The 24,394-nt window shown below is 40.8% G+C and overlaps 1 protein-coding gene across 9 annotated transcripts in view; it reads right to left on the minus strand.

The window, feature by feature from the left end:
* The window catches only part of LOC139747272 (DNA topoisomerase 2-binding protein 1-like), a 688,948-nt gene that overhangs the window by 654,805 nt on the left and 9,749 nt on the right, over positions 1-24,394 (minus strand). For all 9 annotated transcript variants that reach the window (XM_071659369.1, XM_071659371.1, XM_071659377.1 and 6 more), the window contains exon 2: positions 15,515-15,657. In XM_071659369.1, coding sequence (XP_071515470.1) covers positions 15,515-15,657 — 143 coding nt within the window. The remainder of the gene's footprint in view (positions 1-15,514; positions 15,658-24,394) is intronic.

Genomic DNA, 24,394 nt, shown 5'->3' on the forward strand with positions numbered 1-24,394 from the left:
AAATGACTCACTTCCCATGCCTTTCATCCACAACAGACTGCATACTTGCCCCTCTCTCCAACACTCATGCATTCACCTCCCTAACCTCCCCATCTATAAACAAATTTAACAACCAAGGAGACATCATGCACCCTTGCGCAAACCAACATTCACTGCGAACCAATCACTTTCCTCTCTTACTCCTCGTACACATGCCTTACATCCTTGGTAAAAGCTTTTCACTGTATCTAGTAACTTACCTCCAACACCGTATACTCTTGAAACCTTCCACAAAGCATCTCTATCCAACCTATCATATGCCTTCTCCAGATCCATAAATGCTACATACAAATCCAATTGTTTTTCTAAGAATTTCTCACATACATTCTTCATAGCAAACACCTGATCCTCACATCCTCTACTAATTCTGAAACCACACTGCTCTTCCCCAATCTGATGCTCCATTCATGCCTTCACCCTCTCAATCAATACCTTTCCATATAATTTCCCATGAATACTCAACAAACTTATGCCTCTGTAATTTGAACACTCACCTTTATCCCCTTTGCCTTTGTACAATGGCACTATGCATGGATGATCCATGATCCATACATACACTGAATATCCTTACCAACTAATCAACAACAAAGTCACCCCCTTTTTTTTTATAAACTTCACTGCAACAGCATCCAAATCCGCCACCTTGCTGGCTTTCATCTTCCGCAAAGTTTTCGCTACCTCTTCTCTGTTCACCAAACCCATCTCCCTGACCCTCTCACTTCGCACACCACCTCAACCAAAGCACTCTATCATCAAACATTCAACAAACCTTCAAAATATTCATTTCATCTCCTCACTTCATCACTACTTGTTATTCCCTCCCCACTTGCCCCCGTTCACCAATGTTCCCATTTGTTCTCTTGTCTTACACATGTTACTTACCTCCTTCCAAAACATCTTTTTATTCTCCTTAAAGTTTAATGATACTCTCTAACCTCAACTCTCATTTACCTTCTTTTTCACTTCTTGCACCTTTCTCTTGACCTCCTGCCACTTTCTTTTATACATCTCCCAGTCATTTGCACTACTTTCCTGCAAAAAATCATCCAAACATCTCTCTCTTCTCTTTAACAATTTTACTTCTTCATACCACCATTCACTATATCTTCTAGTCTGCCCACCTCCCATCTTTCTCATGCCACATGCATCTTTTGAACAAGCCATCACTGCTTCCCTAAATATAGCCCATTCCTACTCCACTACCTTCCACTCTCACCTTTTGCCATTCTGCACTCAATCTCCTACGTATTCCCTGCACGTCGTATGAGAGAAACCATGGAAAGGTCTGTGAGGCCTGATGGTGCATAGGGGGATAAGATTTTGGTGCAAAACACATGACATTTAGCAAAAGGATAGGAGTAAATTTGGCCTTACTTCATCTGTTCCTGGTGCTATCACGGTGATGCAGGAAATGGCAAACAAGCATGAACAAATTTTCACTTTCATACAGTACTTCATTCTCTTAATAAACTAAATGACAAGCATAAAAAAAAGAAAAGAAAAGAGGACAATAATCACTGGGAAGGAAACAGTTGATCTGGTAGCAAATAGCAATGGTCCAGACAACATGAGACCCTACAGAATTCTGAGAGCCACCAGCAGCCATGAGTGGGTCTATGAAGACATCTCTGTGTCAGTATCTGATTGGCCTACATCAAGCCTTAAAAATGACTGAGGTAATGCAACGATAGATAAGTGGTTAGAGAAGGGTGGATAAGGCTAGTGCTTCCTTAGCAGAAAATCTAAGAGATGGAAAGTCCTAACCTAACCTACCTAAAGATATTCAGTAAAACATCTCTCACGCATGTAGGGCAGACTACATAGTTGAGAAATACAAAATCAGGACTAATCAGACTATAAAACAAAGCTTTGCAGAGTCTGCCTATTTTCCAATAACTTTAACTTGTCTGCCTATTTTCCAATAACTTTAACTTAAGTAAAAATTATTCCTGCAATGTGGTCACTGTTTAACTTTCAGTTCCATTTAGCCTTCATACATACATACATGAGGGTGAAAAGGCTTATTTCAGAATGAATCTGACACCAACTGCCAACATATGACTTCAACAAACCCATAAGAAGTAGTAAAACAGGAGGTAGAATGATGTAGATTTGTAATAAATTCTAGATTGATTGAAAAAACATCCAATTGAAATATGTGAAGAAATTCCATCTATCATCACTTCTAATTCACTACAGTGGATCAATTATACAAAGGAAGACACTAAAAAAGAAAATACAGTAAAGATAAAAGGGTAAGGTCAGTGAAAGCTACATTCAAAATCAACAATAGAAGCCAGGTAGGACTAATGCACAGAAATTTAAAAACTTGGCTGCCATTGAGAATTTACCCTGGGACAAAAGGGACTAAACTGCCAATCAACCCAACCAATACCAGAGAGGAAAGGTCTATCATACTAAATAGTAGTAGAGTAGGGGTGAAAGTAATGCATTCAAATATGGATGTTAATATAGTGGGATTCATAGTAAAACAGAAAGAGATCTAAAGTCTAAAGACTGAATTTAGGAAACAAGACCAGACATTGATGGTAGTAAAACAGAAAGAGATCTGAAGTCTAAAGACTGAATTTGGGAAACAAGACCAGACATTGATGGAGATATTCATATCAAACTTACCAAAGATATCAAATCTAATTAATCTTTCCTCTAGGATACATGTTAGTAAGGAAGCAAAAACAAGACAAAGGTTGATGAGGATTGGCCCTCTTAGTAAGGGACACCCTATATCTTTAAGATATACTTGTGTATAGTTCATTTAAACAATACAAAATGGGATAAATTACCAAAGGGAAAACTTATCTCAGTGTTCATATACAATCCTCCAAAAACTTTAAATAAACCAAAACAATTACTCAGTGAAAAACTAAAGGTTCAATTATGATGCTGGAAGAGGCAGTAAGTCAAGTTTTTCTCTAAGATGGAAATGTTTTGATTATAAGGGATTTTATCTGTGATGATACTGAATGGGAATACTCAGAATGACATGGATTTTGGGAGTACTGGAGATACAATTTCTTAGAATATATGCATGATACACTATCAGTACTAAATATTATCATGTCAATGAGCACATTAGATTGATGGGATAATCAATCAATATGGATTATATCTTTAATCATAACAACATGGAAAATATAATACCATATGATACCCACTCTGAAAAAGTGATCTAGCTCCTGAATTTGACTGTGTGATGAGTGAGGGCATAGAAAGACCAGAAAGGAAGCCAATCAAAGTAGGAAATACAATTGTTGTAACTATATAGAATTAAACAATATCTTGGTAACAAAGAAATTGGATTCATGAGCCAGAAAATAAAGCCTGCTACAATTGGTTCAGTGATATCTGCCATAAGCATGTTAGAAAATAAAAGTATAGAGTAAAAAGAGGTCAGAAAAGAGAGGTATGACCATCAATTATGTTAAAAAGCTAAAGAATTTAGGAATGTGGTATGAAGAAGATACCAACAGCACAACATCCAACATCAAAAAAAGCAAGAGATGATTACTACAGAGAGAGAAGAGGAAGGGGGAGCAAAAAAATTATGAAAAACACAAAGCGATTAGAAATGACTAAGTGAAAATCAACAATGGCTCTCCTAAAATCTATCCAGTGCAAACTGTCATTAACAACAGTTAATCAAGCTACAAAATTCAGAGGGACTGACTGCTGAAGATTGGTATACATGTGTGAAACTGCATTGTAATTAGGAGCATGGGCCTAGTAAAAACTCTCCTTACATAATAATACACTGAAGAGAAACAATTAACATGCCACTTGGAGTGCTATTCAAAATATCACGAGTTGAGTTTAGTGGGAAGGGATTAAAAAAAGCAAATGTTGTGCCTGTTTCTGAGAAAGATCAGGATATCATGATGAACAGCACATCTGTTGTCTGTAAAATAAATCATCTGTAAAATAATCAGAAAGCAACAGGCTGATTACTTACAAGGAGGACTATACACAAGTGAGATGCAACATGGGGTTTGGAGAAGAGGGGTCACATACAACAAATCTTTGAAACTTCTATGACATAGTGAACTCTGCTTTCACAAAAGAGATGGACATGTGGATTATGTATTCTCAGACTGGCAGAAAGCATCTGATGCAATCTCACATGGATTTTCAGGCAAGAATAAGGCGAGACTCCTTCAGTGGAATGACAACTATCTTGGAAGAGAAAGGAATTACGGGCCCATTCTCTTCTATGAAAGGGATTGGAAAAACTAGTTGCATTTGCTGCAGGGTCTTTGGGTAACTGATATCTTTACACATGTTAATATTTTACCAGGAGGGCTGTATACTTATGGAATATGTTTGCAGATAATGCTACATCAGTCGGAATGGTAAAGAATGAACAGGACTGCAAAAACTTACAAAACAAAATAGAACACGTGCTTGACAAAGTCCAAGAACATATACTGGACCAAAATTGGATTATGCCTCTGGTCTGGTCATCACACCTAGAGAAACACATAGATATGACTGATGAGACCCAGAAAAGAGCAACCAAGATGGTACTGCAATTAAGAGCTGAGCTAAAATGAAAGGTTGAAGACTACACTGCTGTACACATGATAGAAGTTTCTGAATCAACTGGATGATCCTGACAGTAAACAGTTCTTCATAAGGTGAAATACCAAAGTTATCAAAGGCCATGAACAGAAGCCAAGAAAGATGGTTAAGAGGGATGTAAAGAAATACAGGTCTAGTGCAAAGACAGTCAAGCAAAGAGACTGTGATACCAGAGATGCATAAAGATTTAAATCTTGACAGAACAAAGAGTGCAAGACATGCGTATGGCTCTCTCTCCATAATGTACAAGTAAGTAATAACAAATTGGTAGTCATATGCTGACTCTCCTGCCACAGAGAGGGATTGCTCAGGTTATTGAGTAATTGCCACTCCCAAAGCCCCTACAAATCTAAGGCATACTCTTATGACCTCATTTGCTTTTATGAATCTGCTGCCAACGATAGGAAAGGGTCAGGGAATAGTGTACTGGCCCTTTCCAATATCCCTTATTAATTCATGGGATATCCCATCCCATTCCCTATCCTAGGAGCAATCCCATATGTAAAAGGCAAGGAAGGCACTATCATCTTGACTCAGGAGTGTTAGAAGTTATGCTTGAACCACCTTACACCCTCCATGTTAGAACTGCTGGTCTGACTCTCTGTTTTCATCAAAACTGGACTATCGGACCAATCCTACCATCTTCTCCCTAACAGCACCATACACCTACTCTTACTTCACATATTCTCTTGCCTTCTCTTGTCAAGAGAATGCATAAGAACATCAGTTAAAGGAGCAAACAGGGAAGTTGTAATAGGTTGTGATGAGGTGAGGAGATGAAGTATTTTGAAGGAATGTTGAATCTATTTCATGTTGGAGTGTTTGGGTTGGGGAGGTATGTAAAGCAAGAGAGTCATGGAAAGTGGTTTGGAGAAGGAAGAAGAGGTGGCAAAACCAGTTATGTAATATGAAATAAGGCCAGGCATTTGGAATGGATAGCACTACAGTTGAAATTCTTAAGAAAGGGGTTGACTGTGTTGTTCATTGGTTAGTAAGAATTTTCATTGTATGTATGGATCATAGTGAGGTCCCTGAGGATTGGCATAATTCATGTATGCCAATGTAAAGGCAAGGGGAACAAAGGTGAATGTTTGCACCACAAAGTATATCTGGTAAGTTGTATGGGAGAATGATGATTGAGAGGGTGAATGCATGTATAAAACATCAGACCGGGGAAGAACATTGTTCAGGACCCAATTACTCAAAATCTTTTTTCACTGCATCTGTCCATCTTCAATTTGTTCATCCTTCTCCTTTTTCCCTATATATTTTACACACACACATATATCCTCATATATCATCTTGTCAACCTCTTCTCAATCATTCTCTCCATATGAACAAACCATTTCAGCATATCCTCCCCAGCTTTCTCAACCATACTCTTCTTATTACCACACCTCTCTCTTTCCCTTTTATAACTTACTTGATCAAGCTATCTAACACCAAATTTTTTCAACTATTCAATTTCCAACAAATCCACCTTCTGCACATCCTCATCTATAGCCCATGCCTTTCATCTATACAACACCATCAACACTACTATACCTTCAAACATACTCATTTTCACCCTCCAGGATAGTGACTTCTTTCTCCACACATTCCTTAGTGCTCCAAGTACCTTTACCCCATCACTCACCCCATGATTCACCTCCATTTTCAAGGTTATATTCACAGCAATGTGCAATTCCATGTATCTAAAGAACTTAATTTCCTCCAAATCTTCTACACTCTAATTCAATCCCCAACTAAACTGTCCCTCTACCCCAATAACCCTTTATACACATTTACTCTCAACTTTCTCCTTTCACATACCCTACCAAACTTTGTCATCAACCTTTGCAGTCTCACCCTCAAATCTGCCACTGGTGCTGTATCATTAGCTAACAACAACTGACTCACTTCTCAGGACCCCTCACCACTTATAGACTACATACTCAACCCTCTCTCCAAGACCTTTGCATTTACCTCCCTCATCAACCATCCACAAAGAAATTAAGCCACAGTGACATCACACACCCTACTGCAGCCCATCCTTCACCTGCAACAACTCAGTCTTCTCTCTTCCTACCAATAAATATGCTTTACACCTCTTGATAAAAATTTCACACTTTCTGGTAGCTTCCAAAAAGCACTGCTATCAACCATATCATGGGCTTTCTCCATTTCCATATATGTGTATATGTGCACAAAAGTGGATGAGCCATACTTCGTCAGTTTCTTGGCGCTACTTCGCCAACGTGGGAAACAGCCATTATCTATATAATTTCATTTTATCATACTTAATCGCTGTCTCCCATGTTAGCGAGGTAGAGCAAGGAAACAGACGAAAGAATGGCCCAACCCACCCACATACACATGCATATGCATAAACATCCACACACGCACATATATATATACCTATACATTTCAAAGCTGGAGGAAGTGAAGTGTTTTAGATATCTGGGAGTGGATCTGGCAGCGGATGGAACCATGGAAGCGGAAGTGGATCATAGGGTGGGGGAGGGGGCGAAAATTCTGGGAGCCTTGAAGAATGTGTGGAAGTCGAGAACATTATCTCAGAAAGCAAAAATGGGTATGTTTGAAGGAATAGTGGTTCCAACAATGTTGTATGGTTGCGAGGCGTGGGCTATGGATAGAGTTGTGCGCAGGAGGATGGATGTGCTGGAAATGAGATGTTTGAGGACAATGTGTGGTGTGAGGTGGTTTGATCGAGTAAGTAACGTAAGGGTAAGAGAGATGTGTGGAAATAAAAAGAGCGTGGCTGAGAGAGCAGAAGAGGGTGTTTTGAAATGGTTTGGGCACATGGAGAGAATGAGTGAGGAAAGATTGACCAAGAGGATATATGTGTCGGAGGTGGAGGGAACGAGGAGAAGAGGGAGACCAAATTGGAGGTGGAAAGATGGAGTGAAAAAGATTTTGTGTGATTGGGGCCTGAACATGCAGGAGGGTGAAAGGAGGGCAAGGAATAGAGTGAATTGGAGTGATGTGGTATACCGGGGTTGACGTGCTGTCAGTGGATTGAATCGGGGCATGTGAAGCGTCTGGGGTAAACCATGGAAAGCTGTGTAGGTATGTATATTTTGCGTATGTGGACGTATGTATATACATGTGTATGGGGGTGGGTTGGGCCATTTCTTTCGTCTGTTTCCTTGCGCTACCTCGCAAACGCGGGAGACAGCGACAAAGCAAAAAAAAAAAAAAAAAAAAAAACATTTCAAAGCATACATATATATACATACACAGACATATACATATATACACATGTAAACACCAATACTTGCATTCATCCATTTCCATCGCCACCCCACCACACATAAAAATGGCATCCCCCTCCCCACGTAAAAGGTAGTGCTAGGAAAAGACAACAAAGGTTAAATTCATTCACTCTCAGTCTCTAGCTGTTATGTGTAATGCACTGAAGCCACAGCTCCTTTTCCAAATCCAGGCCCCACACACCTTTCCATGATTTATCCAAGACGCTTCATATGTCCTGGTTCAATCCATTGACAGCTCGTTGACCCCAGTATACCACATCGTTCCAATTCACTCTATTCCTTGCATGCCTTTCACCCTCCTGCATGTTCAGGCCCTGATCATTCAAAATCTTTTTCACTTCATCCTTCCACCTCCAATTTGGTCTCCCACTTCTTGTTCCCTTCACCTCTGACACATATGTCCCCTTTGTCAATCTTTCCTCACTCATTCTTTCAATGTGTCCATAACATTTCAATACACCCTCTTCTGCTCTCTCAACCACACTCTTTCTATTACCACACATCTCTCTTACCCTTTCATTACTTACTCAATCAAACCACCTCACACCACATATTATCCTCAAACATTTCATTTCCAACACATCCAACCTCCTCTGCACAACCCTATCTACAGCCTACTCCTCACAACCATATAACACTGTTGGAACCACTATTCCTTCAAACATACCCATTCTTGCTTTCCGAGATAACGTTCTCGCCTTACACACATTTTTCAATGCTCCCAGAACCTCCGCCCCCTCCCCCACCCTGTGACTCACTTCCTCTTTCATGGTTCCATCTGCTGCCAAATCCACTTCAAGCTATCTAAAACACTTCACTTCCTCCAGTTTTTCTCCATTCAAATTTACCTCCAAATTAACTTGTCCCTCAGCCCTACTGAACCTAACAACCTTGCTCTTATTCACATTTACTCTCAGCTTTCTTCTTTCACACACTTTACCAAACTCAGTCACCAACTACAGCAGTGTCTCACTCAAATCAGCCACCAGTGCTGTATCATCAGTGAACAACAACTGACTCGCTTCCCAAGCTCTCTCATCCAGAATAGACTGCATACTTGCTCCTCTCTCCAAAACTCTTGCATTCATCTCCCTAACAACCCCATCCATAAACAAATTAAACAGCCACAAAGACATCATGCACCCCTGCCGCAAACCAACATTCACTGAGAACCATTCACTTTCCTCTTCTACACGTACACATGCCTTACATCCTTGATAAAAACTTTTCACTGCTTCAAGCAACTTCCCTCCCACACCATATACTCTTAATACCTTCCACAAAGCATCTATATCAACTCTATCATATGCTTTCTCCAGCTCCACAAATAATACATACAAATCCATTTGCTTTTCTTCAAAGCAAACACCTGATCCACACATCCTCTACCACTTCTGAAACCATACTGCTCTTCCCCAGTCTAATGCTCTGTACATGCCTTCACCCTCTCAATCAATACCCTCCCATATAATTTCTCAGGAATACTCAACAACCTTATACCTCTGTGTAATTTGAACACTTACCCTTATCCCTTTTGCCTTTATACAATGGCACTATGCATGCATTCTGCCAATCCTCAGGCACCTCACCATGAACCATACATACAATGAATATCCTTACCAACCAGTTAACAACACAGCCCCCCTCTTTTTTAATAAATTCCACTGCAATACCATCCAAACCCGCTGCCTTGCCAGCTTTCATCTTTAGCAAAGCTTTCACTACCTCTTTTCTCTTTACCTAACCAATCTCCCTGACCCTCTCACTTCGCACACCACTTTGACCAAAACACCCTATATCTGCCACTCTATCATCAAACACATTCAACAAACCTTCATAATACTCACTCCATCTCCTCACTTCACCGCTACTTCTTATTACCTCCCCATTAGCCCCTTTCAACGATGTTCACATTTGTTCTCTTGTCTTACGCACTTTATTTACCTCCTTCCAAAACATCTTTTTATTCTCCCTAAAATTTAATGATACTCTCTTACCCCAACTCTCATTTGCCCTCTTTTTCAACTCTTGCACCTTTCTCTTGACCTCCTGCCTCTTTCTTTTATACAACTCTCAGTCATTCACACTACTTCCCTGCAAAAATCGTCCAAATGCCTCTCTCTTCTCTTTCACTAACAATCTTACTTCTTCATCCCACCACTCACTACCCTTTCTAATCTGCCCACCTCCCACCTTTCTCATGATACAAGCATCTTTTGTGCAGGCCATCACTGCTTCCCTAAATACATCCCATTCCTCCCCCACTCCCCTTGAGTCATTTGCTCTTGCCTTTTCCATTCTGCACTCAATCTCTCTTGGTACTTCCTCACACAAGTCTCCTTTCCAAGCGCACTTACTCTCACCACCCACTTCACCCCAACATTCTCTCTTCTTTTCTGGAAACCTCTACAAATCTTCACCTTCGCCTCCACTGGATAATGAACAGACATCCCTCCAGTTGCCCCTCTCAGCACATTAACATCCAAAAGTTTCTCTTTCACAATGCTATTTCCATGGCTCCATTCACTACACTGTGCAATTCCAGGTATCTAAAGAACTTCCTCCAAATCTTCTACACTCTAATTCAATTCCCAACTAACCTGTCCCTCTACCCTAATAATCCTTTATACACATTTACTCTCAACTTTCTCCTTTCACATACCCCACCAAACTCAGTCATCAACTTTTGCAGTCTCACCCTCAAATCTGCCACTGATGCTGTATCATTAGCTAACAACAACTGACTCACTTCTTGGGACCCCTCACCCCCGATAGATTACATACTCAACCCTCTCTCCAACACCCTTGCATTTACCTTCCTCATCAACCTATCCATAAAGAAATCAAACTACACTGACATCACACACCTTGCTGCAGACCATCCTTCACCTGGAACAACACAGTTTTCTCTGTTCCTACTAATACATATGCTTTACACCTTGATAAAAGTTTCACAGTGTTTGTGGTAGCTTCCAAAAAGCATTGCTATCAACCCTATCATGGGCTTTTTCCATTACCATATATGTGTATATGTGCACGAGTTTATGAGCCATTCTTCGTCTGTTTCCTGGCGCTACCTCCCTGATGCGGGAAACAGCCATCATGTATAATAAAATATAAATAATATTCATTTATATCTAATACACTTAATCACCATCTCCCACGATGTGAGGTAGCACAAGGATACACGAGGAATGGCCCAACCCACCCATATACACACGTATATACATAAACGCCCATACATGCGCATATACATACATATACATTTCAATGCTTGGGGAAGAGCAGTGTGGTTTCAGAAGTGGTAGAGGATGTGTGGATCAGGTGTTTGCTTTGAAGAATGTATGTGAGAAATACTTAGAAAAGCAAATGGATTTGTATGTATTATTTATGGAGCTGGAGAAAGCATATGATAGAGTTGATATAGATGCTTTGTGGAAGGTATTAAGAGTATATGGTGTGGGAGGGAAGTTGCTTGAAGCAGTGAAAAGTTTTTATCGAGGATGTAAGGCATGTGTACGTGTAGAAAGAGAGGAAAGTGATTGGTTCTCAGTGAATGTAGGTTTGCGGCAGGGGTGTGTGATGTCTCCATGGTTGTTTAATTTGTTTATGGATGGGGCTGTTAGGGAGGTGAATGCAAGAGTTTTGGAAAGATGGGCAAATATGCAGTCTGTTGTGGATGAGAGAGCTTGGGAAGTGAGTCAGTTGTTGTTCGCTGATGATAAAGCACTGGTGGCTGATTCGGGTGAGAAACTGCAGAAGTTGGTGACTGAGTTTGGTAAAGTGTGTGAAAGAAGAAAGTTGAGAGTAAATGTGAAGAAGAGCAAGGTTATTAGGTACAGTAGGGTTGAGGATCAAGTCAATTGGGAGGTAAGTTTGAATGGAGAAAAACTGGAGGAAGTGAAGTGTTATAGATATCTGGGAGTGGATTTGGCAGCGGATGGAACCATGGAAGCGGAAGTGAATCATAGGGTGGGGGAGGGGGCGAAAATTCTGGGAGTCTTGAAGAAAGTGTGGAAGTCGAGAACATTATCTCGGAAAGCAAAAATGGGTATGTTTGAAGGAATAGTGGTTCCAACATTGTTGTATGGTTGTGAGGCGTGGCCTATGGATAGAGTTGTGCGCAGGAGGGTGGATGTGCTGGAAATGAGATGTTTGAGGACAATATCTGGTGTGAGGTGGTTTGACCGAGTAAGTAATAATAGGGTATGAGAGATGTGTGGTAATAAAGAGTGTGGTTGAGAGAGCAGAAGAGGGTGTTTTGAAATGGTTTGGTCACATGGAGAGAATGAGTGAGGAAAGATTGACCAAGAGGATATATGTGTCAGAGGTGCAGGGAACGAGGAGAAGTGGAAGACCAAATTGGAGGTGGAAAGATGGAGTGAAAAAGATTTTGAGTGATCAGGGCATGAACATGCAGGAGGGTGAAAGGCGTGCAAGGAATAGAGTGAATTGGAACGATGTGGTATACTGGGGTCGACATGCTGTCAATGGATTGAACCAGGGCATGTGAAGCATCTGGGGTAAACCATGGAAAGTTCTGTGGAGCCTGGATGTGGAAAGGGAGCTGTGGTTTCAGTGCATTATTACATGACAGCTAGAGACTGAGTATGAACGAATGGGGCCTTTGTTGTCTTTTCCTAGCGCTACCTCACACACATGAGGGGGGAGGGGGTTGTTATTTCATGTGTGGCGAGGTGGCGATGGGAATGAATAAAGGCAGACAGTATGAATTATGTACATGTGTATATATGTATATGTCTGTGTGTGTATATATATATATATATATATATATATATATATATATATATATATATATATATATATATATATATATATATATATATATATATATGTATACTTTGAGATGTATAGGTATGTATATTTGCATGTGTGGATGTGTATGTATATACATGTGTATGTGGGTGGGTTGGGCTATTCTTTCGTCTGTTTCCTTGCACTACCTCGCTAACGCTGGAGACAGCGACAAAGCAAAATAAATAAATAAATAACATTTTAATGCATACATACATGTACATACACAGACATACACACATGTACATACACAGACATACACATATATATGCACATGTACATATTCCTACTTGCTGCCTTCATCCATTCCTGTCACCAACCTGCTACACATGAAACAGCACCCCCCTCCTGTTAGGTAGCACCAAGAAAAGACAAAGAAGTCCACATTCGTTCACACTTAAGTCTCTAGCTGTCATGTGTAATGCACCGAAACCACAGCTCCCTTTCCACATCCAGGCCCCACACACCTTTCCATGGTTTACCCCTGACGCTTCACATGCCCTGGTTCAGTCCATTGACAGCATGTTGACCCCGGTATACCACATCCTTCCAATTCACTCTATTCCCAGCAAGCCTTTCACCCTCCTGTATGTTCAGGCCCCAATCTCTCAAAATCTTTTTCTCGCCATCCTTCCATCACCAAATTTAGTCTCCCGCTCTCCTTCTTCCCTTCACCTCTGACACATATATCCTCTTTGTAACTCTTTTCTCACTCATTCTGTTCATATGTCCAAACCATTTCAAAACACCCTCTTCCACTCTCTCAACCACACTCTTTTTATTTCCACACATCTCTCTTACCCTTTCATTACTTACTCGATCAAACCACCTCACACCATATAACATCCTCACACATTTCATTTCCAATTCATCCATCCTCCTCTGTACGACCCTATCTATAGCCCATGCCTGCAACCATATAACATTGTTGGAACTACTATTCCTTCAAAAATACCCATTTTTGCTCTCCGAGATAATGTTCTCTCCTTCCACACATTCTTCATCACTCCCAGAACATTCGCCCCCTCCCCCATCTCATTTCTGCTTCCATTGTTCCATCTGCTGCTAAGACCACTCCCAGATATCTAAAACACTTCACTTCCTCCAATTTTTCCCCATTCAAAGTTACATCCCAATTAACTTGTCCCTCAACCCTTGTTCACATTTCCTCTCAACTTTCTCATTTCACACACTTTTCCAAACTCAGTTACCATCTCTGTAGTTTCTCACCTGAATCAGCCATTAGAGCTGTATCACTGGCGAACAACAACTGACTCACTTCCCAGGCCCCCTCATCCACAACAAACTGCATACTCGTCCCTCTCTCCAAAACTCATGCATTTACCTCCCTAACCATCCAATCCATAAACAAATTAAATAACCATTGGGAAATCACACACTCCTGTCACAGACCGACATTCACTGGGAACCAATCACTCTCCTCCCTTCCTACTCATACACAAGCCTAACATCCAAGGTAAAAAATTTTCACTGCCTCTAGCAACTTACCTCCCACACCATATACTCTTAAAACCTTCCAAAAAGGATCTCTATCAACTTTATCATATGCTTTCTCCAGACCCATAAATGCTACATTCAAATCCATCTCACATACGTTCTTCAAAGCAAACACCTGATCCACACATCCTCTACCAATTTGGAAACCACGCTGCTCTTTCCCCATCTAATGCTCTGTACATGCCGTCAACCTCTCAATCAATACCCCCCCCCATACAATTTCCTAGGAATACTCAACAAACTTATGCCTCTGTAGTTTGAAAACTCACCTTTATCCCCTTTGCATTTGTACAATGGCGCTATGCATGCATTCTGCCAATCCTCAGGTGCTTCACCATGGTTCATACATACAGTGAATATCCTTACTAACTAATCAAAAACACAGTCACCCATTTTTCAAAATTCCACTGCAATAACATCCAAACCCACTGCCTTGCCGGATTTCATCTTCCTCAAAGCTTTCACTGCCTCTTCTCTCTCCACTAAACCATTCTACTTGACCCTCTCACTTTGCACACCACACAGACTAAAGCACCCTATATCTGCCACTCTATCATCAAACACGTTCAACAAACCTTGAAAATAACAAAAAAAAAAAAAAAAAGAATGCATGATCTATGCAAAAGTATAAGTGAAGGTGCAAATAAGTTGGAAAAGAAGGGAAGACGGGGAGCTGCATGGCTGAACTTATTACAAAACTAAATGCAAAGAGAAAAAGTCTATAGGAGAAGGCAACAGAAATAATGTGATGTGGACTAACATATCAAAGAGACAGCTGAAGAGCTGAGGTGTATGACTTGATATCTTTACTGTATCAATTAAAAATTACATTTAAGCTAAAAAATTTCATGACTTTCTAAAGAAGATCTTTAATAAAGACAGGTCATAAATTTTCTACACATTAATCTTATAAATGCTTAAAAAGTCTTAACATTTCCATAACTGATAGCTGCAGGTACCATGTATGTAAAGCAAAAAAGTAAGAAGCACTTTCATAGGTGTGAAAGTCCGTGTTTCACATAAACACACTGGTATAGACATACTATGTTTTTGAATGATTTCAGCAGCTCCATGTACCTGATCTACCCAAAGGAACCGAGAACAGAGTTAATGATGACATATTTAACAGATATGCAGCTATATATATATATATATATATATATATATATATATATATATATATATATATATATATATATATATATATATAATATGCTACTCTAAGATTACTTATATTTCTTACTTACAGAACAGTATTTTATAAAACTTACACACTTTTGAAGCCACCTGTGAGGTACTCGAAAGCCTTTCCCTCAAAAGGATCACAAACAAACACATCTTGTTTAGAAGGAGACAATCTGAGGCAATCTTCTGTCGTCAGCCATTTGGGGTTTAGACCATTCTCTTGACAAGCCTGTGACAACATTTTTGCTATAATATACAAGAAAAACTAAAATGCAGAATCTATATAACAAAGAACAGGCAGAAAATTTATCATCTATCTTCCCTTATCACTTCAGCATTTTCTCACATTCAAAGCCTGGTGGTACATGTCTATATAACAAAGAACAGGTAGAAAATTTATCTATCTTCCCTTATCACTTTAGCTTTTTCTCACATTCAAAGGCTGGTGGTACATGTAGATTCACTTTAAAAGTTTTCAGCTACTTACCATCTTCACACTTTCATTCACACATTAAACACCTAACAGCAATGCTGAAGAGATGCATGTTAAAATATTCTTCATGCCTGTTCGATTATCAGAAAGTGAAGCAGTTACAAATGCCTTACAAACAGAACTAAAGATGTACAAAAATAAGAGGGTTACTCCATCATGTATGCATACGAGGGGAAGTGAACACAGGATAGATAAGAGACTGGAAAATGCTGAAAGTCAATAGCTTGCAGGTGACAGGCAACCTTTAATCAGGGAGGTAGTAACTCCTAGTTAAATGGAAGGTTAATAACAGCGGCAAAGTGAACCAGCACTGGTATTCATCACATACCCCAATCCTGTCCCAGGTTGTTGTCTTTTTTTTCTCTTTGCCTCATTTATACATGGCTTACTGGCATTAAATCCACAATCTCATAATCTCCTCATTTCATACAAAACACTTGACAAAATTTAACTTACAAATATCCTTATTCTTTAACTTTCTTTCTTTTCTTTACACAAATTTTTGGCAGCATAGTCATCTTGCAATTCTCTAAAACCAAATTAGTAAAGTACCACCAACTGATGGAGACTGAATGGTCCTCAGGGCCTACTTGACTGATATCAAGCAACTGGGAACTATCTAACTTCTACAGTCACAGTTCCTTTCTCTATTCATTTCTCCTACATCTGTAGACTTAGATCTAACCATCGCTCTGTAGAGCACCACCTGTCAACTTCTTCCCCTGATAAACTTCTCTCTGAAGCCAAAGTGTCCCAAGTCTGCATTTTCTCTATACTACCAGATCTCTAGCTGTAACTTCTATTTCTGTTCTAAGGATGGTGGCTATGTCCACTGATACAAATCAATTTATGCTCATCCCATGGACCTTGCATTTCCCAAATTTGAAGCCATCTGGTGAATCTCTCTGCCCTCCATAAATTCACTTTTACATTCCACATATTTCCTCCTAATTTCTCCAATTGAATATTCAACTACCTGACAGTCTGCCACAAAGCACTGCTTTCTTCACATCCATGAACAGATATCCCCTAAGCAGGGGATCCAATGTAGTGTAAATCACAAGGATTGGTCACCCTCTACTACTTATCCACTACTTATCCCCTTTGCCTTTGTACAATGGCACTATGCAAGCATTCCGCCAATCCTCAGGCACCTCACCATGAGTCATACATACATCAAATAACCTTACCAACCAGTCAAAAATACAGTCATCCCCTTTTTTAATAAATTCCACAGCAATACCATCCAAACCCGCTGCCTTGCCAGCTTTCATCTTCCGCAAAGCTTTTACTACCTCTTCTCTGTTTACCAAATCATTCTCCCTAACCCTCCCACTTTGCACAACACCTCAACCTAAACATCCTATATCTGCCACTCTATCATCAAACACATTCAACAAACCTTCAAAATACTCACTCCATCTCCTTCTCACATCACCACTACTTATCACCACCTCCCCATTAGCCCCCTTCACTGATGTTCCCATTTGTTCCCTTGTCTTTTTTTTTTTTTTTTTTTTATACTTTGTCGCTGTCTCCCGCGTTTGCGAGGTAGCGCAAGGAAACAGACGAAAGAAATGGCCCAACCCCCCCCATACACAAGTACATACACACGTCCACACACGCAAATATACATACCTACACAGCTTTCCATGGTTTACCCCGGACGCTTCACATGCCTTGATTCAATCCACTGACAGCACGTCAACCCCTGTATACCACATCGCTCCAATTCACTCTATTCCTTGCCCTCCTTTCACCCTCCTGCATGTTCAGGCCCCGATCACACAAAATCCTTTTCACTCCGTCTTTCCACCTCCAATTTGGTCTCCCTCTTCTCCTCGTTCCCTCCACCTCCGACACATATATCCTCTTGGTCAATCTTTCCTCACTCATTCTCTCCATGTGCCCAAACCATATCAAAACACCCTCTTCTGCTCTCTCAACCACGCTCTTTTTATTTCCACACATCTCTCTTACCCTTACGTTACTTACTCGATCAAACCACCTCACACCACACATTGTCCTCAAACATCTCATTTCCAGCACATCCATCCTCCTGCGCACAACTCTATCCATAGCCCACGCCTCGCAACCATACAGCATTGTTGGAACCACTATTCCTTCAAACATACCCATTTTTGCTTTCCGGGATAATGTTCTCTACTTCCACACATTTTTCAAGGCTCCCAAAATTTTCGCCCCCTCCCCCACCCTATGATCCACTTCCGCTTCCATGGTTCCATCCGCTGACAGATCCACTCCCAGATATCTAAAACACTTCACTTCCTCCAGTTTTTCTCCATTCAAACTCGCCTCCCAATTGACTTGACCCTCAACCCTACTGTACCTAATAACCTTGCTCTTATTCACATTTACTCTTAACTTTCTTCTTCCACACACTTTACCAAACTCCGTCACCAGCTTCTGCAGTTTCTCACATGAATCCGCCACCAGCGCTGTATCATCAGCGAACAACAACTGACTCACTTCCCAAGCTCTCTCATCCCCAACAGACTTCATACTTGCCCCTCTTTCCAAGACTCTTGTCTTATGCACTTTATTTACCTCCTTCCAAAACATCTATTTATTCTCCCTAAAATTTAATGATACTCTCTCACCCCAACTCTCATTTGCCCTCTTTTTCGCCTCTTGCACCTTTCTCTTGACCTCCTGCCTCTTTCTTTTAAAAACCTCCCAGTCATTTGCATTATTTACCTGCAAAAATCATCCAAATGCCTCTCTCTTCTCTTTCACTAATAATCTTACTTCTTCATCCGACCACTCATTACCCTTTTTAATTTCCCCACCTCCTACGCTTCTCATGCCACAAGCATCTTTTGCACAAGTCATACCTACTTCCCTAAATACATCCCACTCCTCCCCCACTCCCCTTACCTCCTTTGTTCTCACCTTTTTCCATTCTGTACTCAGCCTCTCCTGGTACTTCTTCACATAAGTCTCCTTCCCAAGCTCATTTACTCTCACCACTCTCTTCATCCCAACCATGTAACCAAATAACGCTCTCTGGCCATCTCTCCTACTTACACACGTATACTTATGTATATCTCACTTTTTAAACCAGGTATTCCCAATTACCAGTCCTTTTTCAGCACATAAATCTACAAGCTCTTCACCATTTCCATTTACAACACTGAACACCCCATGTACACCAATTATTCCCTCAACTGCCACATTACTCACCTTTGCATTCAAATCATCCATCACTATAACCCGGTCTCGAGCATCAAAACTACTAACACACTCATTCAGCTGCTCCCAAAACACTTGCCTCTCATGATCTTTCTTCTCATGCCCAGGTGCATATGCACCAATCTCTCTCCATCCACTTTCAGTTTTACCCATATCAATCTAGAGTTTACTTTCTTACACTCTATCACATACTCCCACCACTCCTGTTTCAGGAGTAGTGCTACTCCTTCCCTTGCTCTTGTCCTCTCACTAACCCCTGACTTTACTCCCAAGACATTCCAAACCCACTTTTCCCCTTTACCCTTGAGCTTCGTTTCACTCAGAGCCAAACCATACAGGTTCCTTTCCGCAAACATATTACCTATCTCTCCTTTTTTCTCATCTTGGTTACATCTACACATATTTAGACACCCCAATCTGAGCCTTTGAAGAGGAAGAGCACTCCCTGTGTGACTTCTTCTGTTTCCCCATTTATGGATTTGGAGAAGGTATATGATAGAGTTGATAGAGATGCTCTGTGGAAGGTAATAAGAATATATGGTGTGGGAGGTAAGCTGTTAGAAGCAGTGAAAAGTTTTTATCGAGGATGTAAGGCATGTGTACGTGTAGGAAGAGAGGAAGGTGATTGGTTCTCAGTAAATGCTGGTTTTCGGCAGGGGTTCATGATGTCTCCACGGTTGTTTAATTTGTTTATGGATGGGGTTGTTATTGAGGTGAATGCAAGAGTCTTAGAAAGAGGGGCAAGTATGCAGTCTCTTCTGGATGAGAGAGCTTGGGAAGTGAGTCAGTTGTTGTTCGCTGATGATAAAGCACTGGTGGCTGATTCGGGTGAGAAACTGCAGAAGTTGGTGACTGAGTTTGGTAAAGTGTGTGAAAGAAGAAAGCTGACAGTAAATGTGAAGAAGAGCAAGGTTATTAGGTACAGCAGGGTTGAGGGACAAGTCAACTGGGAGGCAAGTTTGAATGGAGAAAAACTGGAGGAAGTGAAGTGTTTTAGATATCTGGGAGTGGATTTGGCAGCGGACAGAACCATGGAAGCAGAAGTGAATCATAGGGAGGGGATGAAAGTTCTGGGAGCATTGAAGAATGTGTGGAAGTCGAGAACATTAACTTGGAAAGCAAAAATGGGTATGTTTGAAGGAATAGTGGTTCCAACAATGTTATATGGTTGCAAGGTGTGGGCTATAGATAAAGTTGTGCAGAGGTGTTTGAGGACAATATATGGTGTGAAGTGGTTTGATCCAGTAAGTAATGAAAGGGTAAGAGAGGTGTGTGGTAATAAAAAGAGTGTGGTTGAGAGAGCAGAAGAGGGTGTTTTGAAATGGTTTGGTAACATGGAGAGAATGAGTGAGGAAAGATTGACAAAGAGGATGTATGTGTCAGAAGTAGAGGGAACGAGGAGAAGTGGGAGACCAAATTGGAGGTGGAAAGATGGAGTGAAAAAGATTTTGAGTGATCAGGGCCTGAACATGCAGGAGGGTGAAAGGCGTGCAAGGAATAGAGTGAATTGGAACGATGTGGTATACCGGGGTCGACGTGCTGTCAATATATATATATATATATATATATATATATATATATATATATATATATATATATATATATATATATATCTGATGCTCTGTACATGCCTTCACCCTCTCAATCAGTACCCTCCCATATAATTTACCAGGAATACTCAACAAACTTATACCTCTGTAATTTGAGCACTCACTCTTATCCCCTTTGCCTTTGTACAATGGCACTATGCACGCATTCCGCCAATCCTCAGGCACCTCACCATGAGTCATACATACATTAAATAACCTTACCAACCAGTCAACAATACAGTCACCCCCTTTTTTAATAAATTCCACTGCAATACCATCCAAACTCGCTGCCTTGCCGGCTTTCATCTTCCGCAAAGCTTTCACTACCTCTTCTCTGTTTACCAAATCATTTTCCCTAACCCTCTCACTTTGCACACCACCTCGACTAAAACACCCTATATCTGCCACTCTATCATCAAACACATTCAACAAACCTTCAAAATACTCACTCCATCTCCTTCTCACATCACCACTACTTGTTATCACCTCCCCACTTGCGCCCTTCACCGAAGTTCCCATTTGCTCCCTTGTCTTACGCACTTTATTTACCTCCTTCCAGAACATCTTTTTATTCTCCCTAAAATTTAATGATACTCTCTCACCCCAACTCTCAAGGAAACAGACGAAAGAAATGGCCCAACCCACCCCCATACACATGTATATACATACATCCACACACGCAAATATACATACCTACACAGCTTTCCATGGTTTACCCCAGATGCTTCACATGCCCTGATTCAATCCACTGACAGCACGTCAACCCCGGTATACCACATCGATCCAATTGACGAAAACAATTCATAATATTGAGACAGGTACCTGTCAGTTGTACTCCCTGACTAGTAGTCTTCTCCATGTGAAGACTGTCACTCATGTCCCTGCTTAGGATGATGGTTATATGCTGTCTTGTCATGCATTCTTGTATGCTATCAGTCCTAGCCTAGATGAATTGCTTGTCAGTCACTTCAACATCACAGAATTGAGAGAAAGTATGCCAAGCAGGACCACAGCCCAGGGCTTAAACAATGGCATATCTAACATTAATTCTGTGACTGGATTACAGAAAGTCTAGTGAACAAGCATTGCTGAAGCAGGATTTGGCCAGCAGGAGAAGAACCATCATAATGGAGAACCATCATAATGGAGTTGCACGGACTGTGATCCTTGCTGTGGTTACAAGAATGTTCTTCCGCCCACCAGTGATGCTACTACATTTGTGAATCAAGAACCATTGCAAAACAAACCTCGCCAGGTGGTAGAGTGTCCCGCAGTGTATCGAGACACACTTCCCCAGAACTTTTTTAAAGGGGAAGTAAATGTTTATAGTTGTGTTACTGGAGTGATAGTTTTCATACATGGTGCTTTGACAAGAACATAGTGAAATTGGAAAAAAAAATGTAGCTTAGACATTGAAGCTTATTGATACAGTGGTTAAATTGATGAGAACTACTATTGACGTTTGTGTAAATAAATCATACATTTCCCTTTTCCATAGCCAGAGGTTGAACCATTATGTGACATTCATTTTCTCATTTCATTTCAAGCTAGAAGTTTCAGTTTTCTAAATTATTTCTTACTTTTTTCATATGTATATATATATATATGTATATGTGTGTGTGTGTGTGTGTGCGTATATGTGCGTGTGTATGTGTATGTATGTATATATGTATATATAAATATATATATATTTTCCCTGGGGATAGGGGTGAAAGAATACTTCCCACGCATTCCTCGCGTGTCGTAGAAGGCGACTAAAGGGGACGGGAGCAGGGGGCCACAAATCCTCCCCTCCTTGTATTTTCTTTTAACTTTCTAGGATGTAAGGCATGTGTACGTGTAGGAAGAGAGGAAAGTGATTGGTTCTCAGTGAATGTAGGTTTGCGGCAGGGGTGTGTGATGTCTCCATGGTTGTTTAATTTGTTTATGGATGGGGTTGTTAGGGAGGTAAATGCAAGAGTCCTGGAAAGAGGGGCAAGTATGAAGTCTATTGGGGATGAGAGAGCTTGGGAAGTGAGTCAGTTGTTGTTCGCTGATGATACAGCGCTGGTGGCTGATTCATGTGAGAAACTGCAGAAGCTGGTGACTGAGTTTGGTAAAGTGTGTGGAAGAAGAAAGTTAAGAGTAAATGTGAATAAGAGCAAGGTTATTAGGTACAGTAGGGGTGAGGGTCAAGTCAATTGGGAGGTGAGTTTGAATGGAGAAAAACTGGAGGAAGTGAAGTGTTTTAGATATCTGGGAGTGGATCTGTCAGCGGATGGAACCATGGAAGCGGAAGTGGATCATAGGGTGGGGGAGGGGGCGAAAATTTTGGGAGCCTTGAAAAATGTGTGAAAGTCGAGAACATTATCTCGGAAAGCAAAAATGGGTATGTTTGAAGGAATAGTGGTTCCAACAATGTTGTATGGTTGCGAGGCGTGGGCTATGGATAGAGATGTGCTGGAAATGAGATGTTTGAGGAAAATGTGTGGTGTGAGGTGGTTTGATCGAGTAAGTAACGTAAGGGTAAGAGAGATGTATGGAAATATATATATATATATATATATATATATATATATATATATATATATATATATATATATATATATTTTTTTATACTTTGTCGCTGTCTCCCGCGTTTGCGAAGTAGCGCAAGGAAACAGACGAAAGAAATGGCCCAACCCCCCCCCATACACATGTATATACATACGTCCACACACGCAAATATACATACCTACACAGCTTTCCATGGTTTACCCCAGACGCTTCACATACCTTGATTCAATCCACTGACAGCACGTCAACCCCGGTATACCACATCGCTCCAATTCACTCTATTCCTTGCCCTCCTTTCACCCTCCTGCATGTTCAGGCCCCGATCACACAAAATCTTTTTCACTCCATCTTTCCACCTCCAATTTGGTCTCCCTCTTCTCCTTGCTCCCTCCACCTCCGACACATATATCCTCTTGGTCAATCTTTCCTCACTCATTCTCTCCATGTGCCCAAACCACTTCAAAACACCCTCTTCTGCTCTCTCAACCATGCTCTTTTTATTTCCACACATCTCTCTTACCCTTACGTTACTCACTCGATCAAACCACCTCACACCACACATTGTCCTCAAACATCTCATTTCCAGCACATCCATCCTCCTGCGCACAACTCTATCCATAGCCCACGCCTCGCAACCATACAACATTGTTGAAACCACTATTCCTTCAAACATACCCATTTTTGCTTTCCGAGATAATGTTCTCGACTTCCACACATTCTTCAAGGCTCCCAGAATTTTCGCCCCCTCCCCCATCCTATGATCCACTTCCGCTTCCATGGTTCCATCCGCTGCCAGATCCACTCCCAGATATCTAAAACACTTCACTTCCTCCAGTTTTTCTCCATTCAAACTCACCTCCCAATTGACTTGACCCTCAACCCTACTGTACCTAATAACCTTGCTCTTATTCACATTTACTCTTAACTTTCTTCTTCCACACACTTTACCAAACTCAGTCACCAGCTTCTGCAGTTTCTCACATGAATCAGCCACCAGCGCTGTATCATCAGCGAACAACAACTGACTCACTTTCCAAGCTCTCTCATCCACAACAGACTTCATACTTGCCCCTCTTTCCAAAACTCTTGCATTTACCTCCCTAACAACCCCATCCATAAACAAATTAAACAACCAT

Source organism: Panulirus ornatus, chromosome 68, assembly GCF_036320965.1.
Source record: "Panulirus ornatus isolate Po-2019 chromosome 68, ASM3632096v1, whole genome shotgun sequence".
NCBI classification, from domain to species: Eukaryota; Metazoa; Arthropoda; class Malacostraca; order Decapoda; family Palinuridae; genus Panulirus; species Panulirus ornatus.